At 43.0% G+C, this 19357-nt stretch overlaps 1 protein-coding gene across 11 annotated transcripts in view; it reads left to right on the top strand.

Annotated features, from left to right (window-relative positions):
- MORC3 (MORC family CW-type zinc finger 3) overlaps positions 1 to 19357 on the top strand; it is a 69280-nt gene that overhangs the window by 25775 nt on the left and 24148 nt on the right. For 8 of the 11 annotated variants that reach the window (XR_016233005.1, XR_016233006.1, XR_016233004.1 and 5 more), the window contains 8 exons: positions 1548 to 1676; positions 1880 to 1999; positions 4408 to 4505; positions 9014 to 9118; positions 12217 to 12339; positions 12446 to 12520; positions 13452 to 13497; positions 14999 to 15168. Coding sequence is in view for 8 of the 11 variants with exons in the window: in XM_070071848.2 (XP_069927949.2) it covers positions 1548 to 1676; positions 1880 to 1999; positions 4408 to 4505; positions 9014 to 9118; positions 12217 to 12339; positions 12446 to 12520; positions 13452 to 13497; positions 14999 to 15168 (866 nt within the window). In the remaining 3 variants the exon portion in view is untranslated. The remainder of the gene's footprint in view (positions 1 to 1547; positions 1677 to 1879; positions 2000 to 4407; positions 4506 to 9013; positions 9119 to 12216; positions 12340 to 12445; positions 12521 to 13451; positions 13498 to 14998; positions 15169 to 19357) is intronic. The other 3 variants (XM_070071847.2, XM_008274858.5, XM_089331433.1) reach the window with 1 other exon arrangement.

Raw genomic sequence — 19357 nt, 5'->3', positions numbered from 1 at the left:
GCCGTAGCAGAGAGCTGGATTGAAAGGGGAGTAGCCAAGACAGAACCAGTGCCCGTATGGAATGCCGGCATTGCAGGCAAAGGCTTGGCATACTGTGCCATAGCGCCGGTCCCTTGCTCATGATTTTTTGCTAAAAAACATTAATTTTGCTTTTTGAATCGTGATAGAAAGGAAGCTAGCTTTGTGGTACAGCAGGTTGAGCCACCACCTACAATGCTGGCATTCCATATGAGTGCCGGTTCGAGTCCTGGCTGCTCTACTTCCAATCCAGCTCCGTGCTAATGCACATGGGAAAGCAGTGGAAGATGGCTCAAGTGCTTGGGCCACTGCACCTGTGTGGGAGTCCAGGAAGGAGTTCCAGGCGGCTGGCTTCAGCCTGGCCCAGGCCCTCCCACCTCACTTCCTCCTGTCTCTGTGTTTCTTCCTCTCTCTCTGTAAATCTGCCTTTCAAATAAAGATAATGAATAAATAAATTCTGATAGCAACATATGTACTTGACAGAAAAAGTCCCTTTGTCTGTATGTGTGTGTATACACACATTTTTTTTTTAAATTAAAATGAGATCATACCATACTTTTTTTAAAAAAATTTTATTTAGGGGGAAGCCATTGTAATCCATTAACTGTACTTTGGAAATTTATATTTACTAAATAAAAAAAATTTAATCACCAAAGTGAAAAAAAATTATTTATTTAAAAGGCAAAGTTACAGAGAGAGGAAGGGAGACAGATATTCCATCTGCTGGTTCATTCCCCAAATGGCTGCAATGGCTGGGGATTGGCCAGGCCAAAGCCAGGAACCTGGAGCTATGTCTGAGTCTCTCATGTGGGTGCAAGGGCTCAAGCACTTGGGCCATCTTCCCCTGCTTTCCCAGGCACATTAACAGGGAGCTGGATTGGAAGTGGCATAGCTGGGACTTGAACCGGAACCCATGTGAGATGCTGGTATTGCATATAGCCACAACCACCCTCAATACATGCATTTTTTTTTAAGGTTTTACTTATTTATTTGAGAGGTAGAATTATAGGTAGTGAGAAAGAGAGACAGAGAGAAAGGTCTTCCATCTGCTGCTTCACTCCCCTAATGACTGCAGTGGTTGGAGATGGGCTGCTCCGAGGCCAGGAGCCAGGAGCTTCTTCCAGGACTCCCACGTGGGTGGAGGGGCCCACGTGCTTATGCCTTCTTCCTCTGCTGTCCAATCCAGAGCTGGATTGGAAGAGGAGCAGCCGGGACTAGCACTGGCCATCATACATATGCGGTTTTTATCACTTTTTTCTCTCAGTGATAATGTCTGCGTTTTTATAGATCAGTAGATTGTTTCTGCAAATCATTTCTACTGATGACAGTATATGAAGTTGATTTTTGATGAAAAATAAATCAGAATAACTATTACAGCTTTATATAGTCTAAAATGTTTCACTGAAAAGTTGAAGTTCTTTTATTAAGGCAAGATAATGATCTTCTGTTTAGGTGCACATCTGGGTGGTGGTGAGCAATCTGTAGATAATTAATTAGCAAGGACAGATGTTGTTATGTTTTTTCTGCAGGCTTACTGCAGTATCTTGTATCTAAAGCCAAGAATGCAGATCATCTTACGTGGACAGAAAGTGAAGACGCAGCTCGTTTCGAAGAGTCTTGCCTACATCGAACGTGATGTTTACCGGCCCAAATTTTTAGTATCCTTTTTCCTCTGTGCGGTGCCATGTGTAGGTGTATGTCAGTCAGGCATGTTCCGCTTTGCCCTGTCCCCTTTTCTCCTGATACAGTCTACCCCCTCTCAGCTTTGCCCTTCTTTATGGACTTTTGGACTTATTGACATAGAAAGGTTGATTTGAAGGGAGTGAGATATTGTGTTCATACTTTTCCTTAACATTTTGAGACTAAAACAGTGAGAATTACTTTTGGATTCAACTGCAGAAATAAAGATCATTATGGAATAATGATGTACCACAGAAATAGACTCATCAAAGCTTATGAAAAAGTTGGATGTCAGTTGAGGGTAAGCTTTATATTTGAGAAAAAATTCATATTTTTTTTACAAAAGTTAGAATAATGTTATTGGTTCATGGAAAATAATTTTACTGTGTTTTCTGTCTATAACTTTAAAATGTTAGTCTTTTAAGTTAACGTTAGTGTGGCATTTGAACTTTTATACTAATTTTTCTCATCTGATCTTGACTGATCTTACGAGGGGAGCAGGATATTTTTATCTTAATCCCCATTTCATTTAAGGAAGGAGCCTGTAGCGGTGAGTATGGAAATGAAGCAGGGCTCTTCGACTGCGTCTGGATCGTTTCACACTGACATGGAACGGGATTGCGTTAGTGCTGACTTGAGCGACCTGAAAACAGTATTTGTGTGTATCAGAACTGACCTGCATAACTTCCACTGTGGTGGAATTCACTTTAGGATGATGAACATGGCCCGCCAAGGCAATCTGTCTCCATCCTCTACTTTGCAGAGAGAGGCCTTTTCAGAGAGTGATTTTTTTAAGAAATTCAGAATTATGAAAGTCAGCTTTGTTAAAAAGTTTTAAGGCTAGATCTATTTTTATATTTTAGTTCTTTGGTTTTCTATTTCTATTTTCCACTTGTGTTTCATTTTAAATTCTTTTTAGAATGATGTGGTCTCTACAGACTGGATTTACTGTGAATACCATCCAACAGATGTTGTCACTGCTTCACATCTGTTACATGGCATGAGCCCAGAGTATAGCATTTTTGTGCAAGTAAATGAACTTTGCTAGCCTCTTCATTGCAACCACTAATTTTGATCAGAAATTAAATTAAATCTATCAGCATGCTATATGATACCAGTGACATTTATTCAAAATATTAATATTCATTTATAGTTAAAATACTAATTTCTGCCAGGAACATCTATAATATGCTATTAAAAATCAAATTTCATTGATAATTTGAAATGCGTGATTGGTAATGGGCCTTATTTCTCTAGAGCTTTTACAGTCAGAAGAAACAGTGTTTCTGCTACGTAACATAAATGATTTTTTCCCTTTTATCATTTACGAATCTGATGTAGATGAGACATATAGACCATTTTTCCAACCCAGTTAAATATGTGTGTTAGTCTTGACCTTGTAAAAGGCTGTTAAAGCTGACAGTGCTTATTTTTACAAGCATTGATGATGGAATAGCATTCTGTGGATTCAGTAATCATTTTATTAAGTAAATACCAGGCAGTATGATTTACCCTACTCTATGTTCAGCATACGAAGATGGTAGCATTCAGAGCTCAGTTTGGTGAGGGGGCTGTGGAGTATCCTTGGAGTGGCTGAAGGGGCTTCTTGTAGAAAGTGGTGGTTGAGATGTCTCAGTTAACCTCACTTTGTTAGAAACTGTGGTCGGGCTTTCCAGGCAGTGCGGACATCTGCAAACATAAAGGAAGTCAATTTGCTGTGGCCAGACCATGTTGTTAGTGGAGAGCAGAGGGCAGGGGCGGAATGGAAGATGAGGCTGAAAGTATAGCCCGATGAACACAGACTGAGGAGGTCTTGATTCTGCTGTGGTTTTCAGGTTGTGAGATGAGGAACCGCAGATGGGCAGGATGCAGATCAGATCTGCTTTTTCAGCCTGCGGTTAGAGCTGTGCAGTCCTGAACAGAATCACACTTGTTAATCATGTGTCAATAATCAGAATATCACTCGTGCTTCCAGTTCAGTGTTTTCACTACCAGGACAGCTGGGCTTGTAGCTTGGGTGAACGGTTTCAGCTTTTGTCTGGCAAACTTATGGACTATTATGTCTCAGCTTTAGTAGGGGCTGCAGATGTTGAAATAAATTCTTCATGATGGCTGCTCTTTAAGAAATTGTACCCTAGTATAGGTCCTTTTCCCCTCGTCTAAATGCACCCTTGTAAGGGAAAGCGATTTTGGATGAGGCACTAATATATTTAGATTAACTCCCAGAAAAATCACCTCCCAGAAAGTGTTGTTTTCAGTCTAAATTTTGTGAGAATCAAATGAAATAAAAATACAGGAAAATAAATTATACAAATTATAGTCTTTAAGAGTCATTTCCTGGGTGCCGGCGCTGTGGCTCACTTGGTTAATCCTCCGCCTGCGGCACCAGCATCCCCTATGGACGCTGGGTTCTAGTCCTGGCTCTTCCTCTTCCAGTCCAGTTCTCTGCTGTGGCCCGGGAAGGCAGTGGAGGATGGCCCAAGTGCTTGGGCCCGGGCCCGTGCACCTGGCTCCTGGCTTCGGATCAGTGCAGTTCCAGCCATAGCAGCCATTTGAGGGGTGAACCAATGGAAGGAAGACCTTTCTCTCTGTCTCTCTCTCTCTCTCACACTGTCTGTAACTCTGTCAAAAAAAAAAAAAAAAATTGTTTCCTTGAGTGTCATGCCTTATGCTGAAATGCTGATTTATTTATTTATTTTTAAATTTCAGGCAAACAACATGGGTGTTGGAGTAGTTGGAATTATAGAGTGTAATTTCCTTAAGCCAACTCACAATAAACAAGATTTCGATTACACCAATGAGTACAGGTATGTGCCAGTGAGTACAGGTATTGATTGAGACTTGTAGGAAATGGATTAGCAAAGCCAAAAAAAAAAAAAGCAGGAATTTGCTTCATTTTTGTGAATCTCAGAAGAACCTGATCAGTAAAAATGGTAAAATATACTACTTCTGATGAACTAGATTCACTTCTGGGAAGGGGAAAAGATGGTTAAAAGTTGTTTTCTGTGTAAACCCGTCATGCACTCATTATTTAAATGTCAGAGTTTTAGAGAGGGAGAGACATTGATATTCAGTCTGCTGGTTCACTCCCCAGATGGTCTAAACTGCCAGGGCTGGACCAGGCTGGAGCCAGGAGCCAGGAGCTTCATTTGGGTCTCTGTGGGTAGCAGGGGCCCAAACGTTTGGGCCATCTTCTCCTTTTCCCAGGCCATTAGCAGGGAGCATGATGGGAAGTGGAGCAGTCTGGATACAAACCTGTGCCCATTTGAGCAATGCCAGCTTTACCCGCTATATCACAGCGCTGGCCCCACAAACTCTTTTAAAGGCCTTATGAGGCCACATAACCTTGCAAATAGTAAGTATATTACAAGAAAAAAATTTTGTCAATTTTTCATAAAAATCTCAATTAAAATAATAGTAAATATCCAGTGACACGTACAAAGGAAACTAGCATTAGAGCCAAGTAGGCTGTAGTTCAAGATAACATAAGCGTTTTTAGTGTTCAAAAATCAATGTGGTTCATCACATTGATGCTAATAAACACAAAATTCTTGTGGTTTTCTTCACTGATACAGAAAAAAAGCACTTGATCAATTTCCATACCCGTTTGTGATCTAAAAAAAGAAAGATGAAAATCTTGAAACAGTATTTACAAGAAGTTATTAGCAAGCATCATTTTTTTGGTTAAGATTTATTTATTTATTTTTCAATTGAAAAGAGAGGGACAGAAAGAGTGATCTCCCATCTGCTGATTAACTCCCCAAGTGGCCACAAATGGCTGGAACTGGGCCAGTCTGAAGCCGGGAGCCTGGAGCTTCTTCTGGGTCTCCCATGCGGGTATAGTAGCCGAGGGACTTGGGCCATTTTCTACTGCTTTCCCAGGCCATAGCAGTGAGCTGGATCGGAAGTGGAGCAGCCGGGACTCGAACCAGCATCCATATGGGATGCTGGCACTGCAGGTGACGGCTTTACCTGTAATGCCACAGCGCTGCCATAGTGGGTTAGGCCAATGCCCGCAGTGCTGGCATCCCATATGGGCGCCAGTTCAAGTCCCGGCTGCCCCACTTCCGATCCAGCTCTCTGCTATGGCCTGGGGAAGCAGTGGAGGTTGTACAAGTGCTTTGGCTCCTGCACCCACATGGGAGACCTGGAATAAGCTCCTGGTTCTTGGCTTCAGCCTGGCTTAGTTCCAGCTATTGCAGTCTTTTGGGGAGCAAGCCAGTGGATGGATGATCTCTCTCTGTCTCTCCATTACTCTGAGTTTCAAATAAATCTTTAAAAATTTTTATTTATTTGAAAGGCAGAGTGATTAGGTGGTGGGAGAGGACAGAAAAAGATCCTCTGGTTCACTCTACAAATGGCCACACTAGCTGGGACTGGGCCAGATAGAAGTCAGGAGCTAGGAATTTCATCTGAGTCTACTTCATGGGTGGCTGAGGCCCAGTGATGACCCGTCCTCTGCTGCTTTTCCAGGTACATTAGCAGCAAGCTGGATCAGATAATGGAACAGCTGGGGCTTGAATCACACTCCAATAAGGGTTGCTGGTGTATTGGAAGCTGCTGCTTAATTTGCTGAACCACAGTGCTGTCCCCAGTTCATGCTTTTAATATATACGATTTGTTTTTTAAGATTTATTTTATTTGTTTGAAAGGCGGAGTTATAGAAAGAGCAAAAGACAGTTCTTCCTGTCTGCTGGTTCGATCCCCAGATGGCTGCAACCCACCAAGGCTGGGCCAAACCAAATCCTGGATTTCTTCCAGGTCTCCCACATTTCTTGGGGGAGCCCAAGTATTGGGGCCATCTTCGGCTGCTGTCCCAAGCACATTAGCAGGGAGCTAGTTCAGAGGTGAAGCAGCCAGGATATTAACTGATGCCCTCATGGGATGGTGGCATCACAAGCAATGGCTTAACCCCTTTGCCACAACCTTGGCCCCCATATCATTAATTTTTTATACATAAAGTTACCTGATTATCTCAAAGGTTACAGTAGTAGTATGAAAATGATCATCCTTTCAAAAATGCTAAATCAGTTGAGTATATGTGAGTAAAATGGACCTAAATTCCTGCCTGTGGGGTAAAAATCAACCTGAGATGTCTTTTCATCCTAAATGAAAACTGAAAAGGAAAAACTAAGTGAGTTTTTAAGGCAGGCTGTAAAAATTTTGATCATGATGGGCGAAAATGGAAAAATCCACATGGAAAGGGCATGGCAAATGTTGGCAAGATAATGCGGTTGGCACGCTTTCACATCGCAGGTTGGTGCAGAAATTGTTGCACATTTTTGGGAACTATATTAGATTGTTGAGTAAGGCTGAACGTCAGTGCACACCCTTGACCTTGCAGTTCCTGCTTGCGGGCGTGGTCTCAAGAGCAGTGTGTATGTTCTCCTTCATTAAGGACAGAGGTTTGAGAAAAGAGATGCAGTGAAGCAAAAAGTGATATGAAGGGAAAGAAAATTTAGGAGGGAAGATTTGTTCTCATTTGGACATTTATATATGATATGATAGTGGGTATTCCTGGGGAAGAAAACTACAGTAAGCAGGAGGAGGGTAGGAGTTTGACCTCAAGGTTAAGGCACTGGTTAAGATGCCTGTGTCACATATCAGAGTACTTGATTTGATACTATTCTGGCTTCTAGCTCCAGTTTCTTGCAAATGCAATGCAGACCCTGGGTGGCAGTGGTGATGGCTCCACTGAATTGGCTTGAGTTCCCAGCTCCTGGCTTTGACCTCAGTCTAGCCCTGGCTGTTGGCTCAATCAGTTAATCAGTGTGTTCCCTCCCCCATTGTGGCTGTTGCTCTGTGTCTTTATACCTCCCAAATAACAATTTAAAAATAAAAAGTATACAGTAGGAAAAGTAGAGATAAATTACAATAGTCATGTCTAATAGTAATCTGCCAGAGTATAAAATGTGAAAATCTTGCTTTTTGAAAGCTTTATTTTAAATGCAGAGGTTATACTGCCTGAATCTTGTATTCTATGCACATGGTTTCATTTTTACTTCACTTGAAAGACAGAGAGAGCTTCCATCTGCTGGTTCACTCTCCAGATACATACATCCCGGCTGGGCCAGGCCAAAGCCAGTGGCCCAGAATGCAATGTAGGTCTTCTACGTGATGGCAGAGGCCCCAGTACTTGAGCCTCCTCGGATATGCATTAGCAGGAAGCCAGATTGGAAGCAGAGCCAGAGCTTGAACCTAGGCGTTCCAATATGGGATGCCGTTGTCCCAAGTGACATCCTAACCACTGAACCAAATGCTCACCCCAGAGAGTGGAAGTCTTGGCTGGCATTGTGGTGCATGGGTTAGCTACACTAGCATCACATGTAAGTGCTGGTCTGAGTCTCTGCTGCTCCGCTTCTGATCTAGCTTCCTTCTGTGGCACCTTGGGATGGCAGCAGATAATGGCCCAGTTGCTTGGACCTGAGCACCCACATGAGAAACAAACATGAAGCTCTGGGCCTTTGACTTTGGCCTGACCCAGTCCTAGTTTTTTGGGCCATTTAAGGAGTGATCTAGCAGATAGAAAATTTCTGTCAGCTGGCGCCGTGGCTCAATGGGCTAATCCTCTGCCTGCAGCGCCAGTACACCGGGTTCTAGTCCCGGTCAGGGCGCCGGATTCTGTCCTGGTTGCCCCTCTTCCAGGCCAGCTCTCTGCTGTGGCCAGAGAGTGCAGTGGAGGATGGCCCAAGTGCTTGGGCCCTGCACCCCATGGGAGACCAGGAGAAGCACCTGGCTCCTGGCTTCGGATCAGTGTGATGCACCGGCTGCAGCGTGCTGGCCGCGGCGGCCATTGGAGGGTGAACCAATGGCAAAAGGAAGACCTTTCTCTCTGTCTCTCTCACTGTCCACTCTGCCTGTCAAAAAAATTTAAAAAATAGAAGTTTTTTTAATTTTATTTTTGTCACTCTGCCTGTCCAAAAAAAAAAAGAAAAAGAAGTGGTCAATGTCTTAATTGTGGGACAGTGTATCTGTTTGAAGCATACCTGTTGATACTGTGTTTACTTCTATACCCCAGAAGTTTGAGCTGTAATTTGATTTGAAGGTTGTAAGCTTATTGGTTTTGGTGTTGAAATGTAGAAGGCTGCTGGTTCTCCCTGTAATTGCTCTATAACGTGGTTTCTTAACACCACCCAGCACAGAACGGTCCTTGTAGATAATTGGCATTCCTTGAAATAATCTGTTCACAAGCTGATGATTCTTTTCATTACAGTGTCCACGTGGTTATTTCTAGATTGTTTATGTTTTCCCTTTTGTTTGAATGGATTTTACTTTGTATCATACTTGAATTGATTTTATAATTTGCTTCTTTAAGGCTTACAATAGCAGCACTGGGAGAAAAACTGAATGATTACTGGAATGAAATGAAAGTGAAGAAAAATGCAGAGTATCCTCTAAATTTGCCAGTTGAAGATATACAGTAAGTGTATTAAAAAAAAAAACCCAACTCACTGATACCAAGATGTGGCATTTGTACAATATTGAACAAACTTAGAATTCTAACTTTTCACAGTAAGACATTCTGCAACATTAGTCAGCACAGCACAAGACAGATGAATGGAAATACACATGAGTACCTGTACACATTCATGAAACAGTATTTACCCATTTGTCTGATACATGTTGATACCCTTTCATTTGAAAACCGCTAATCTTGACCCATAAAGTTAATATTACAGCCCACTAATGGATTATGTCTCATAATTTGAAAAACACTGAGTGTAATTATTAGAATCACAGTCTAAAGCCAAACTTCAGTTTGAATTCTTGCTCTGCTGATTAAGTAGCTATGACATTGAGCCTTCTACTTGGCTTCCTGTAAGCTTCCATTTTCTCATGATAAAGTTGGAATATTAGAGACACTTAACACCTAGACTTGTGAGAATTAAGCAGTCTGATGCTGGGCAAATACTTAGTGACACATGTAGTACACTGACATCCTGTAAATGAATGAGTGAGCAAATCCATGTGTACTTATACGGAAAGTATCCAAGACAGATAATGAAAAACAAGAAAGGAGGAAGTTCAGTGCATAAATGTTTCACTGCATTTTTTAAAAAAGATTTATTTATTTGAAAGGCAAAATGATAGAGAAAGAGATCTTCCGTCTGCTGGTGTGCTCCCCACATGTCCACAACAGCTGGAACTGTGTCACGCTAAAGCTACGTGGCAGAAATTCCATCTGGGTCTCCCATGTTGATGACAGGAATCCAAGTACTTGGGCCATCATCCACTACTTTCCCAGATGGATTAACAGGGAACTCAGTGGAAACAGAGCAGCTAACTTGTGAACCAACACTTGGATATGGGATGTCTGCACCTTAACTACTGTCACACACACAGTGCTTATCCTATCCATTCTTTTGTTTTAAGCTAGTTTATTTTTAACGTAGGGTGACAGAAAGAGAGAGAAATCTTCCGTCCACTGGTTCACGCTTCAAATGCCTACAATAGCCGGGACTGCACCAGGATGAAACCAGGAGCCAAGAACTCCGTCTAGGCTCCCACATGGGTGGCAGAGGCTCAAACACTTGATGCATCCTGGGATGTGTATTAGAAGGAAGCTAGATTAGAGGTGGAGATGGGGGCCAGCGCTGTGGCATAGCAGGTAAAGCCGCCACCTGCAGAGCCAGCATCCCATATGGGTATCAATTCGAGTCCCGGCTGCTCCTCTACTGATTCAGCTCTCTGCTGTGGCCTGGGAAAGCAGTAGAAGATGGCCCTGCACCCATGTGGGAGACATGGAAGAAGACCTTGGCTCCTGGCTCGGGATCCGCATAGCTCCAGGTGTTGCAGCCAATTGGGGAGTGAACCAGTGGATGGAAGACCTCTCTCTCTCTCTCTCTCTCTCTCTCTCTCTCTCTCTCTCTCTCTCTCCCCCTCCCCCTCTCCCTCTCCCTCTCCCTCTCCCTCTCCCTCTCCCTCTCCCTCTCCCTCTCCTCTCTCTGTGTAGCTCTGACTTTCAAGTAAATAAATAAATAAATAAATAAATATTAAAAAAAAAAAAAAAGGAAGGGGAGATGGTGGGAAAGCAGTGGAGGTTGGCACAGCTCTGGCCATTGTGTCCATTTGGGGAGAGACCCAGCAGGACTCCATCTTTTGCAATCTAGTATGGTATGTCGAGTCCCAATCAGTGACTATGCTGCCCACTTCTTACTGTGTGTTTGTGTTTTTACAAGTATCCCTATATAAAGCTGTAAGTTTCTGCTAGGATTTAAAAAATTAGTTGTCATAATCTGAAATAAGGGGTTGACTTTATCAATTTCAGAATTGTTTTGAAGTTTTACATAAATGTAAGTAAGTGTGTAAAACCAGATTTTTAAATTTTTTATAACCAGATTTAAAAGGTATTGGGGTAGGTGTTGAGTAAGCCGCTTCTTTGACATCCACGTCCCATATTGGAGTACCCGAGTTCGAGTTTGGCTCAGCTGTGCACTCCAGCTTCCATTCCAGCTTTTCCATTCCAGCTGATGTGTACCTTAGGAAGTAGTAGGTGATGGCTCAAGTACTCGAGTCCTTGCAACCCATGTTGGACACCAGGTGTGACGTCACAGATTCTTGCCCTGGCCAGGCCTAGCCCTGCTGTTGGAGGAATTAGGGGAGTGAAGCAGTGGATGAAGGATTTTTGTTTCTGTTTCTGCCTTTCAAATAAGTGAAAATACATTTAAACAGAGCAAGAATAAGGTAAAATAATCAAATCTAAAACTAATATAATTAAGTTCTTTTTAAAAATTTTTATTTATTTTAATTTTTTTAATTTCTTAAGTGTAATGTTTTCAACTTGTTCTGAGGGGTTGTTATGTGCTATAATAAAGTGTATTGTACATTTGACATTGCAGTTGGTAACTTAATATAAATTTCAAGCCAATGCATTTGGAAACATTTTTAACTTTTTATTATCATAAATAAAATTTAACAGTATGCTGTTAAGTGAGATATTTAAATCACTTTGCTCAAATTGGCCTACAAACTTTAATCTCTAGAAGATATCCAAAGTTTTTTTTTTTTTTTTTTTTAGATTTATTTTTATTTATTTGAAAGGCAAAGTTATGGAGAGGCAGAGAGAGAGAGAGAGAGAGGGGGGCCTTCCATCTGCTGGTTTACTACCCAGGTGGCCTCAATGTCCAGAGCTGTGCCCATCTGTAGTCAGGAGCCAGGAGCTTCCTCTGAGTCTCCCATGCTGGTTCAGGGGCTCAAGGTCTTGGGCCGTCCTCCACTGCTTTCCCAGGCCATAGCAGAGAGTTGGATGGAAAGTGGAGAAGCCAGGACTTGAACCAGTGCCCAAATGGGATGCTGGCACTTCAGGCAGGCTTTACCCACTGTGCCACAGTGCTGGTTCCCAAAATAGTTATTTTTAAAATTATGAATTACTTTACAACAAACATAGTTATGTCATAGAATTTTCGTGAAATCAGTTAAATATCAGGCATTTTTTGGTAGAAACAATATGGAAAATTTAATGAAATACTTAAGAATCCAAATTTTCATGCTTGAATTTTTTTTTTTTTTTTTGGTTAGGAAAAGTCCTGATCAGACATGGGTTCAATGTGATTCCTGTCTAAAGTGGCGAAAATTACCAGATGGGATTGATCAACTTCCAGAAAAATGGTATTGCTCCAATAACCCTGACCCACAGTTCAGGTACCATATAGTTGGTAGTACCCTTTTTGGAAAGGCAGAATGTACTATTTAAGACATTTGAATAGGCGCTGGTGACGTGTTATTGCCATGTGATTTTTCTGACTAGAAATTGTGACGTTCCAGAAGAACCTGAAGATGAGGATTTGGTACATCCCACTTACGAAAAAACCTACAAAAAGAAGTGAGTATCATGTTCATGTGTGATGGTGAAGAATGCCCAAGTCCTGAAAAGTGACAAGTCTACAGCCCTAGTTAATGTCTCTCCCAAGACAAAGCTAGAGTGACACTGTGGAGTGCAGAATATCAAGTTTGTACTGTGGACAGCTGCTGTTTACTGCTGTGCTGACCTCTCTGTGCGGTACTCTGCGTAAGAGCAGGTTTCTGTTGAGCCATGCCCAGGGGAGTGAATCCTAAGTGAATAGTCCCCTTGCAAGCTGATGGTCTTCGCAGAGAAGGCGTGATGAGTGTGCTAACAGTTCGATGTAGATGAACACATAGAAGATACATCAAGTAACGTCAGGAGGCTCCTAGCGAGAGAGTGCTTCTGAACGGGGCAAACGGACCAGGAGCTTCATGAAGATGCTCCTTCTGTCACAGCCCCGGAAGGATAAGCAGGATAGGATGTACAGAAAACAGTGCCTTCCGTCCGCTTCACTGAACCGAATATATGAATGGGAAGAGTGGAAACATTGGGAAGATGGGCTGGGTAATGGTAGTCAGCTGGGAGAACGTGCTGACATGGTATGGGAAGGCCATGCTCATGAAGGACATTTCTGTGGCTTTATTGGCAGGGCACTGTTCCTCGATTAAATCCAGCAGCAGTATTAGAAGTACAGAAACCCATGTGACATTCCAGTTCAGATGTCTGTGATCCATGGCTTTGGGGATGGAAAGCTTTAGGTCAGTCTGAGGATGTCAATTGAAATAAAAGGTGGCTAACTATTCCCTTGTAGAGGAGCTGGCCACCAATTCTAATGAAATTTAAGCATACTTCAGTAAGAATGTCTAAGTAATGTGGTAGTGAGATGGCAGGGATGTCATTGGAAAATGGGTTTGAGAAATAATAATGAGATAAGTTGTAAATATGTTTGTGTTTTATCTTTCTTTTAAAGCAACAAAGAAAAATTCAGAATCAGACAACCGGAAGTGATCTCTCGGGTAATGAAGCCTTACAGTTTGTAGATGTGTTTTCCATTCGGTGGTTCTCACTTTAGACAAAGCTGAGTTGTAGAGCTAGGACTTACGTACTGCAGCTCAAGCTCACGTTCTCCTCTTTCCCTGCTCTCCTTTCCAGTCCCAATATCCTGAATCCAGCAGCCGCATTCGACTGTGCAGTTGTGCCGTTTAGTTGAACAGCTTCTGAGGAGAGGCACACGGTCTTTTTTATTTATTTATTTATTTCTTTATTTTTATTTTTTGACAGGCAGAGTGGACAGTGAGAGAGACAGAGAGAAAGGTCTTCCTTTGCCGTTGGTTCACCCTCCAATGGCCGCTGCAGCCGGCACACCGCGCTGATCCGATGACAGGAGCCAGGTACTTATCCTGGTCTCCCATGGGGTGCAGGGCCCAAGCATTTGGGCCATCCTCCACTGCACTCCCTGGCCACAGCAGAGAGCTGGCCTGGAAGAGGGGCAACCGGGACAGAATCCAGTGCCCTGACCGGGACTAGAACCCGGTGTGCCAGTGCCGCAAGGTGGAGGATTAGCCTAGTGAGCTGCGGTGCCGGCCGGCACACGGTCTTTTAAGAGTCTATTAGTTAGGCAGTTAAGGAAGAAGTCAGAAGAACATGTTGGTGCCATGTTTATGGAATAACATGGATGCCAGCCACAGTTTTTCTTTCCCTTGGACTCCTCGCCTCACTTTCCCATTTCTTAGTACCCAGTGGTGGTCAAAAGCTTTGGCTGGGGCTGGCGCTGTGGTGCAGTAGGTTAATCCTCTGCCTGTGGCGCTGGCATCTCAGAGAGAGAGAGAGAGAGAGAGAAAGAGAGAGGAGAGAGAGATCTTCCATCTGCTGATCCACTCCCCCAGATGGCCGCAAAGGCCAGAGCTGCACTGATCTGAAGCCAATAGCCAAGAGCTTCTTGCAGGTCTCCCACACAGTTGCAGGGGCCTGAGCACTTGGGCCATCTTCTACTGCTTCCCAGGCCATAGCATGAGCTGGAATAGAAGTGGGCAGCTGGGTCTCAAAGCAGCACCCATATGGGATGCTGGCACTACAGGTGATGGCTTTACCTGCAATGCCAGAGCGCTGGCTTAGTGGGTTAAGCCAATGCCTGCAGTGCCGGCATCCCATAAGGGCACCAGCTGCCCCACTTCCGATCCAGAAGTGGAGCATTGAGACTCGAACCGGCTCCTGTATGGGATGCCAGTACTACAAGCAGCAGTTTAACTGGCCACAGCACAGCACCTGCCCCTGCATATTCTTTACTTTTATTTTGTTCATGCTGTTTAAAATGTAAAACTAATGTAGCTCACTTGCAGGCTGGGTTTGGCTCTTGCTCTGATTGAATCCCTGGTATAACACAAAGAATCGACATGTTTAGGAGAGTTCTTGATGCCTCTGGGAAAAGGGAAGGGGAGATTATACCTTGTGCTTTTGCGCATGTCACAATAAAATAATTCCTTTAAAATGTTTTCTTCCTCCCATCCCCACTCACAGCAGATCAATACTGAACTGTTGTTTCGGACAGCACCAATTTCAAGTCGAAGCTTTTCTCCTGCAAAGGAAAGTGTTCCAAGGGGGCATCTTTCAGAAGCGACAAATTCTTACACAACAAGGCTTATAAATAATCATCGTGTTTCACCCCTGTCTGAACCTGAGAGCAACAGGTCAGTGGCTCAGATATATTTTTCCATATGGGCAATTTTATTTCTTTTATTTTTTATTTTATTTAAGGTATACACATTTCATGTATTTCATTTATACAGATTCAGGAACAGTGATACTTCCTACCATAGTGACACTTCCTACCCTACCCTCCCTACCACCCTTGCTCCCACCCTTCTTTCTTCTCCCTCTCCTATTTCCACTCCTGTTTTTGCAAAGATCCATTTTCAGTTTACTTTATACCCATAAGAATAACCTTACACTAAGTAGAGTTCAACAGAGAGTATGAAGAGAAAAAGCACTGTTCCTCGGCAGTTGAGACAGGGGCTGTAAACAATCATCAGATCTCAAAATGTCAAAGTCACTCTTATCCATTACCTTTTTCATATTCTGTTAGTTACAACAGATCAGAGAGAACATGCGGTATTTGTCTTTTTGGGACTGGCTCATTTCACTAAATATAATGATTTCCAGTTGCAGCCATTTTGTTGCAAAAGACAGGGTTTCTTTTTTCTTTTTTTTTAACTGCTGAGCCATATTCCATAGTGTATACTAAACGTAAATTCTTTATCCAGTCACCAGTTCATGGACATCTGGATTGATTTCCTATCTTGGCTCTTGTGAACTGAGTGGCAGGAAGCATGGGATTGTAGATCATTCTTTCATATGCTGACTTCATCTTGTTTTGACAAATTCCCAGGAGTGGGATTGCTGGGTCACATGGTAGGTCCATATTCAGATTTCTGCGGTATCTCCACACTGTCTTCCACAATGGCTGCACCAGTTTACATTCCCACCAGCATTGGATTAGGGGACTCTTTTCCCCACATCCTTGCCAGCACTTATTGTTTGTTGATTTCTCTGTGAGAACCATTTCGATTTGGGTGAAGTGAAACCTCATTGTGGTTTTGATACGCATTTCCCTGATGGCTAGTGATCCTGAACATTTTTTCATGTGTCTGTTGGTGATTTGAATCCTCTTTTGAAAAATGATTGTTCTAAACCTAGGCCTTCAGCAACCAAGTGGTCAATCAAATGTTGCTACAGGGATATACTCAGTTCCCCGCCCAGGAGACAGCGGCTTGAGACATCGACCCATGCTACCAGAGTACCTTGTCATCCATGTCAGCAGGAAGTAGCTCTAAAGACAGATCATCGTCCCTCTATCCCTCTTGGACTTTTGGGACTAATGTAATCCCATACAACTCCTGCTTTATAAAAAACAAAAGGGAGGAATGTTAGTAAAATGGCGCACTTATCTATGGCATGATCTATACCCTGACACCGTCCTAGGCTCTAGCCCCCACCGCCATTGCTGGAAGCTAGCTGGCCACGTGGCCCAACCACTGGTGTCAACCCCACCCCCATCTTAATGGGAATCGCTGCTCCTACTTCCCTGGCGCCCCCTCCCTCCCCCCCCCGCAAAGTTTTAAAAGGACCTATTCCTGAATTCATGGCTCTCTCTTTATCTCTGTCTCCTGATCTCTCTCTCTCTCTCTGTTTGTCTCTTGATCTCTCTTTTATGCTCTCCTTCTTTCTCTCTTTTTCCTTGTTCACCCCTTCTCTCTGGTCTGTCAGGTTTCCCCCAATAAACACTTTCCCTTAAAAAAAAAAAAAGAAAAATGACTGTTCTAGTCTGTTGCCCATTTCTTAACTGGATTATTTGTTTTGTTGTTGCTGAGTTTCTTGAGCTCTTTATAGATTCTGGATTTTTTTTTTTTATTTGACAGGTAGAGTTATATAGAGAGAGACAGGGAGAAAGGTCTTCCTTCCGTTGGTTCACTCCCCAAATGGCTGCTATGGCTGGCGCTGTGCTGATCTGAAGCCAGGAGCCAGGTGCTTCCTCCTGGTCTCCCATGTGGGTGCAGGGCCCCAAGCACTTGGACCATCCTCCACTGCCCTCCTGGGCCACAGCAGAGAGATGGACTGGAAGAGGAGCAACTGGGACTAGAACCCGGTGCCCATATGGGATGCCGGCGCAGGATCAAACAAATGAGCCACGGCACCAGCCCCTATAGATTCTAGATATTAATCCTTTATCAGTTGCATAGTTTCCAAATAATTTCTTCCATTCTGTCAGTTGCCACTTTACTTTGCTGAGTGTTTAACTTTTGTAGCTCAGAAACTTCTCAGCTTGATGTGATCTTGTTTGTCAATTTTGGCTTTGATTGCCTGTGCTTCTGGGGTCTTTTCCAAAAAGTCTTTGCCTATGCCAATGTCTTGCAGTTTCCCCAATGTTCTCCAGTAATTTGGCAGTATTAGGTCATAACTTTAGGTCCTTGATCCATTTCGAGTAGATTTTTGTGTAAGGTGTAAGGTAGGAGTCTTGCTTCACACTTCTGCATGTGGAGATCCAGGATTCCCAGCGCCATTTGTTGAAGAGACTGTCCTTGCTCTGGGGATTGATTTTAGCTCTCTTGTCAAAGATTAGTTGGTTGTAGATGCAAGGGTTGATTTCTGGAATTTCTGTTCTGTTCCATTGGTCTATATGTCTATTATTTTGCCGGTACCAGGCTGTTTTGATGATAACTGCCTGTTAGTATGTCTTGAAATCAGGTATTGTGATGCCTCCAGCTTTGTATTTTGTTATATCAGTTTGCTTTACATGTTTGGGATCTCTTGTGTTTCCATATGAATTTTAGCATCATTTTTTTTTAGATCTGAAAAGAATGTCATTATTTTGATTGGGATCACATTGAATCTGTAAATTGCTTTTGGTAGTATGGAAATTTTGTTGATATTAATTATTCCAGTTCATGAACATGGAAGATTTTTCCATTTTTTTGTGTCTTCTTCTATTTCTTTCTTTAATGTTTGTAATTTTCACTATAGAGGTCTGTGCCCTCCTTGGTTAAATTTATTCTTAGGTATTTTTTGTAGCTGTTGTGAATGGGATTGATCTTAGGAGTTTTTTCTCAGCCATGATATTGTCTGTGTGTACAAAGGCTATTGATTTTTGTGTATTACTTTTATATCCTGCCACTTTATCAAACTCTTTTATGAGATCCAACAGTCTCTTAGTAGAGTCTTTTGCTTCCCCTATATATAGAATCATGTCATCTGCAGATGACTTTGTCTTTTCCAATTTGTATCCCTTTGATTTCTTTTTCTTGCCTAGTGGCCTTGGCTAAAACTTCCAGGACTGTATTGAACAGCAGTGGTGAAGGTAGGCATCCTTGTCTGGTCTAGATCTTAGTGGGAATGCTTCCAGTTTTTCCCATATGGGCAATTTTAAATACCACCTTTCCTTGATACTTCCATGGCCATAAGGAAGTTCTCAGAAATTGTAACTGATATAACTATAAGAAGTCTTCATAGGAAATTAGTTTGCTTTTTTGTTTTTTTATTTTTTGACAGGCAGAGTGGACAGTGAGAGAGACAGAGAGAAAGGTCTTCCTTTGCCGTTGGTTCACCCTCCAATGGCCACCGCGGCCAGCGCGCTGCGACCGGCACACCGTGCTGATCCAATGGCAGGAGCCAGGTGCTTATCCTGGTCTCCCATGGGGTGCAGGGCCCAAGCACTTGGGCCATCTTCCACTGCACTCCCTGGCCACAGCAGAGAGCTGGCCTGGAAGAGGTGCAACCGGGACAGAATCCGGCGCCCTTTGGGGGCCAGCACTGTGGTGTAGCAGGTAAGGCCGCCACTTGCAGTGCTGTCATCCCATATGGGTGCTGGTTCGAGTCCTGGCTGCTCCACTTCTGATCCACCTCTGCTTTGGCCTGGGAAAGCATGGAGGATGGCCCAAGTCTTTGGGTCCCTGCATCTGTGTGGGAGAGCCGGAGGAAACTCCTGGCTCTTGGCTTTGACCATTGCAGCCATCTGGGGAATGAACCAGCGGATGAAAGACCCCCCCCCCCCCCCCCATGTAACTCTGACTTTCAAAAAAAGGAATAAATCTTAAAAAAAAAAAAAAAAAAAAAGAATCCGGCGCCCTGACCGGGACTAGAACCTGGTGTGCCGGCGCCTCTAGGTGGAGGATTAGCCTAGTGAGCCGCGGCGCCGGCCTAGTTTACTTTTATTGTCTTAACTTTTCCCACCACATTCTGTCATCTATTTAAATTAAGGAAAAATTAAATTCATTGTGAAGTTTGATCAAATTGTCATCTCTTTGAACTTAAGATGTAGTTTGAAAATTTTTGATTTTAAGATGATCATATCTAAGTAAAGGAAGCTATAAAACATTGAATAAC

The sequence above is a fragment of the Oryctolagus cuniculus genome, chromosome 4, assembly GCF_051225735.1.
Source record: "Oryctolagus cuniculus isolate XC-2025 breed Fujian yellow rabbit chromosome 4, ASM5122573v1, whole genome shotgun sequence".
NCBI lineage: Eukaryota > Metazoa > Chordata > Mammalia > Lagomorpha > Leporidae > Oryctolagus > Oryctolagus cuniculus.
Note: the sequence above shows the minus strand (reverse complement) of the source record. Positions and strands in the feature narration are given on the sequence as shown.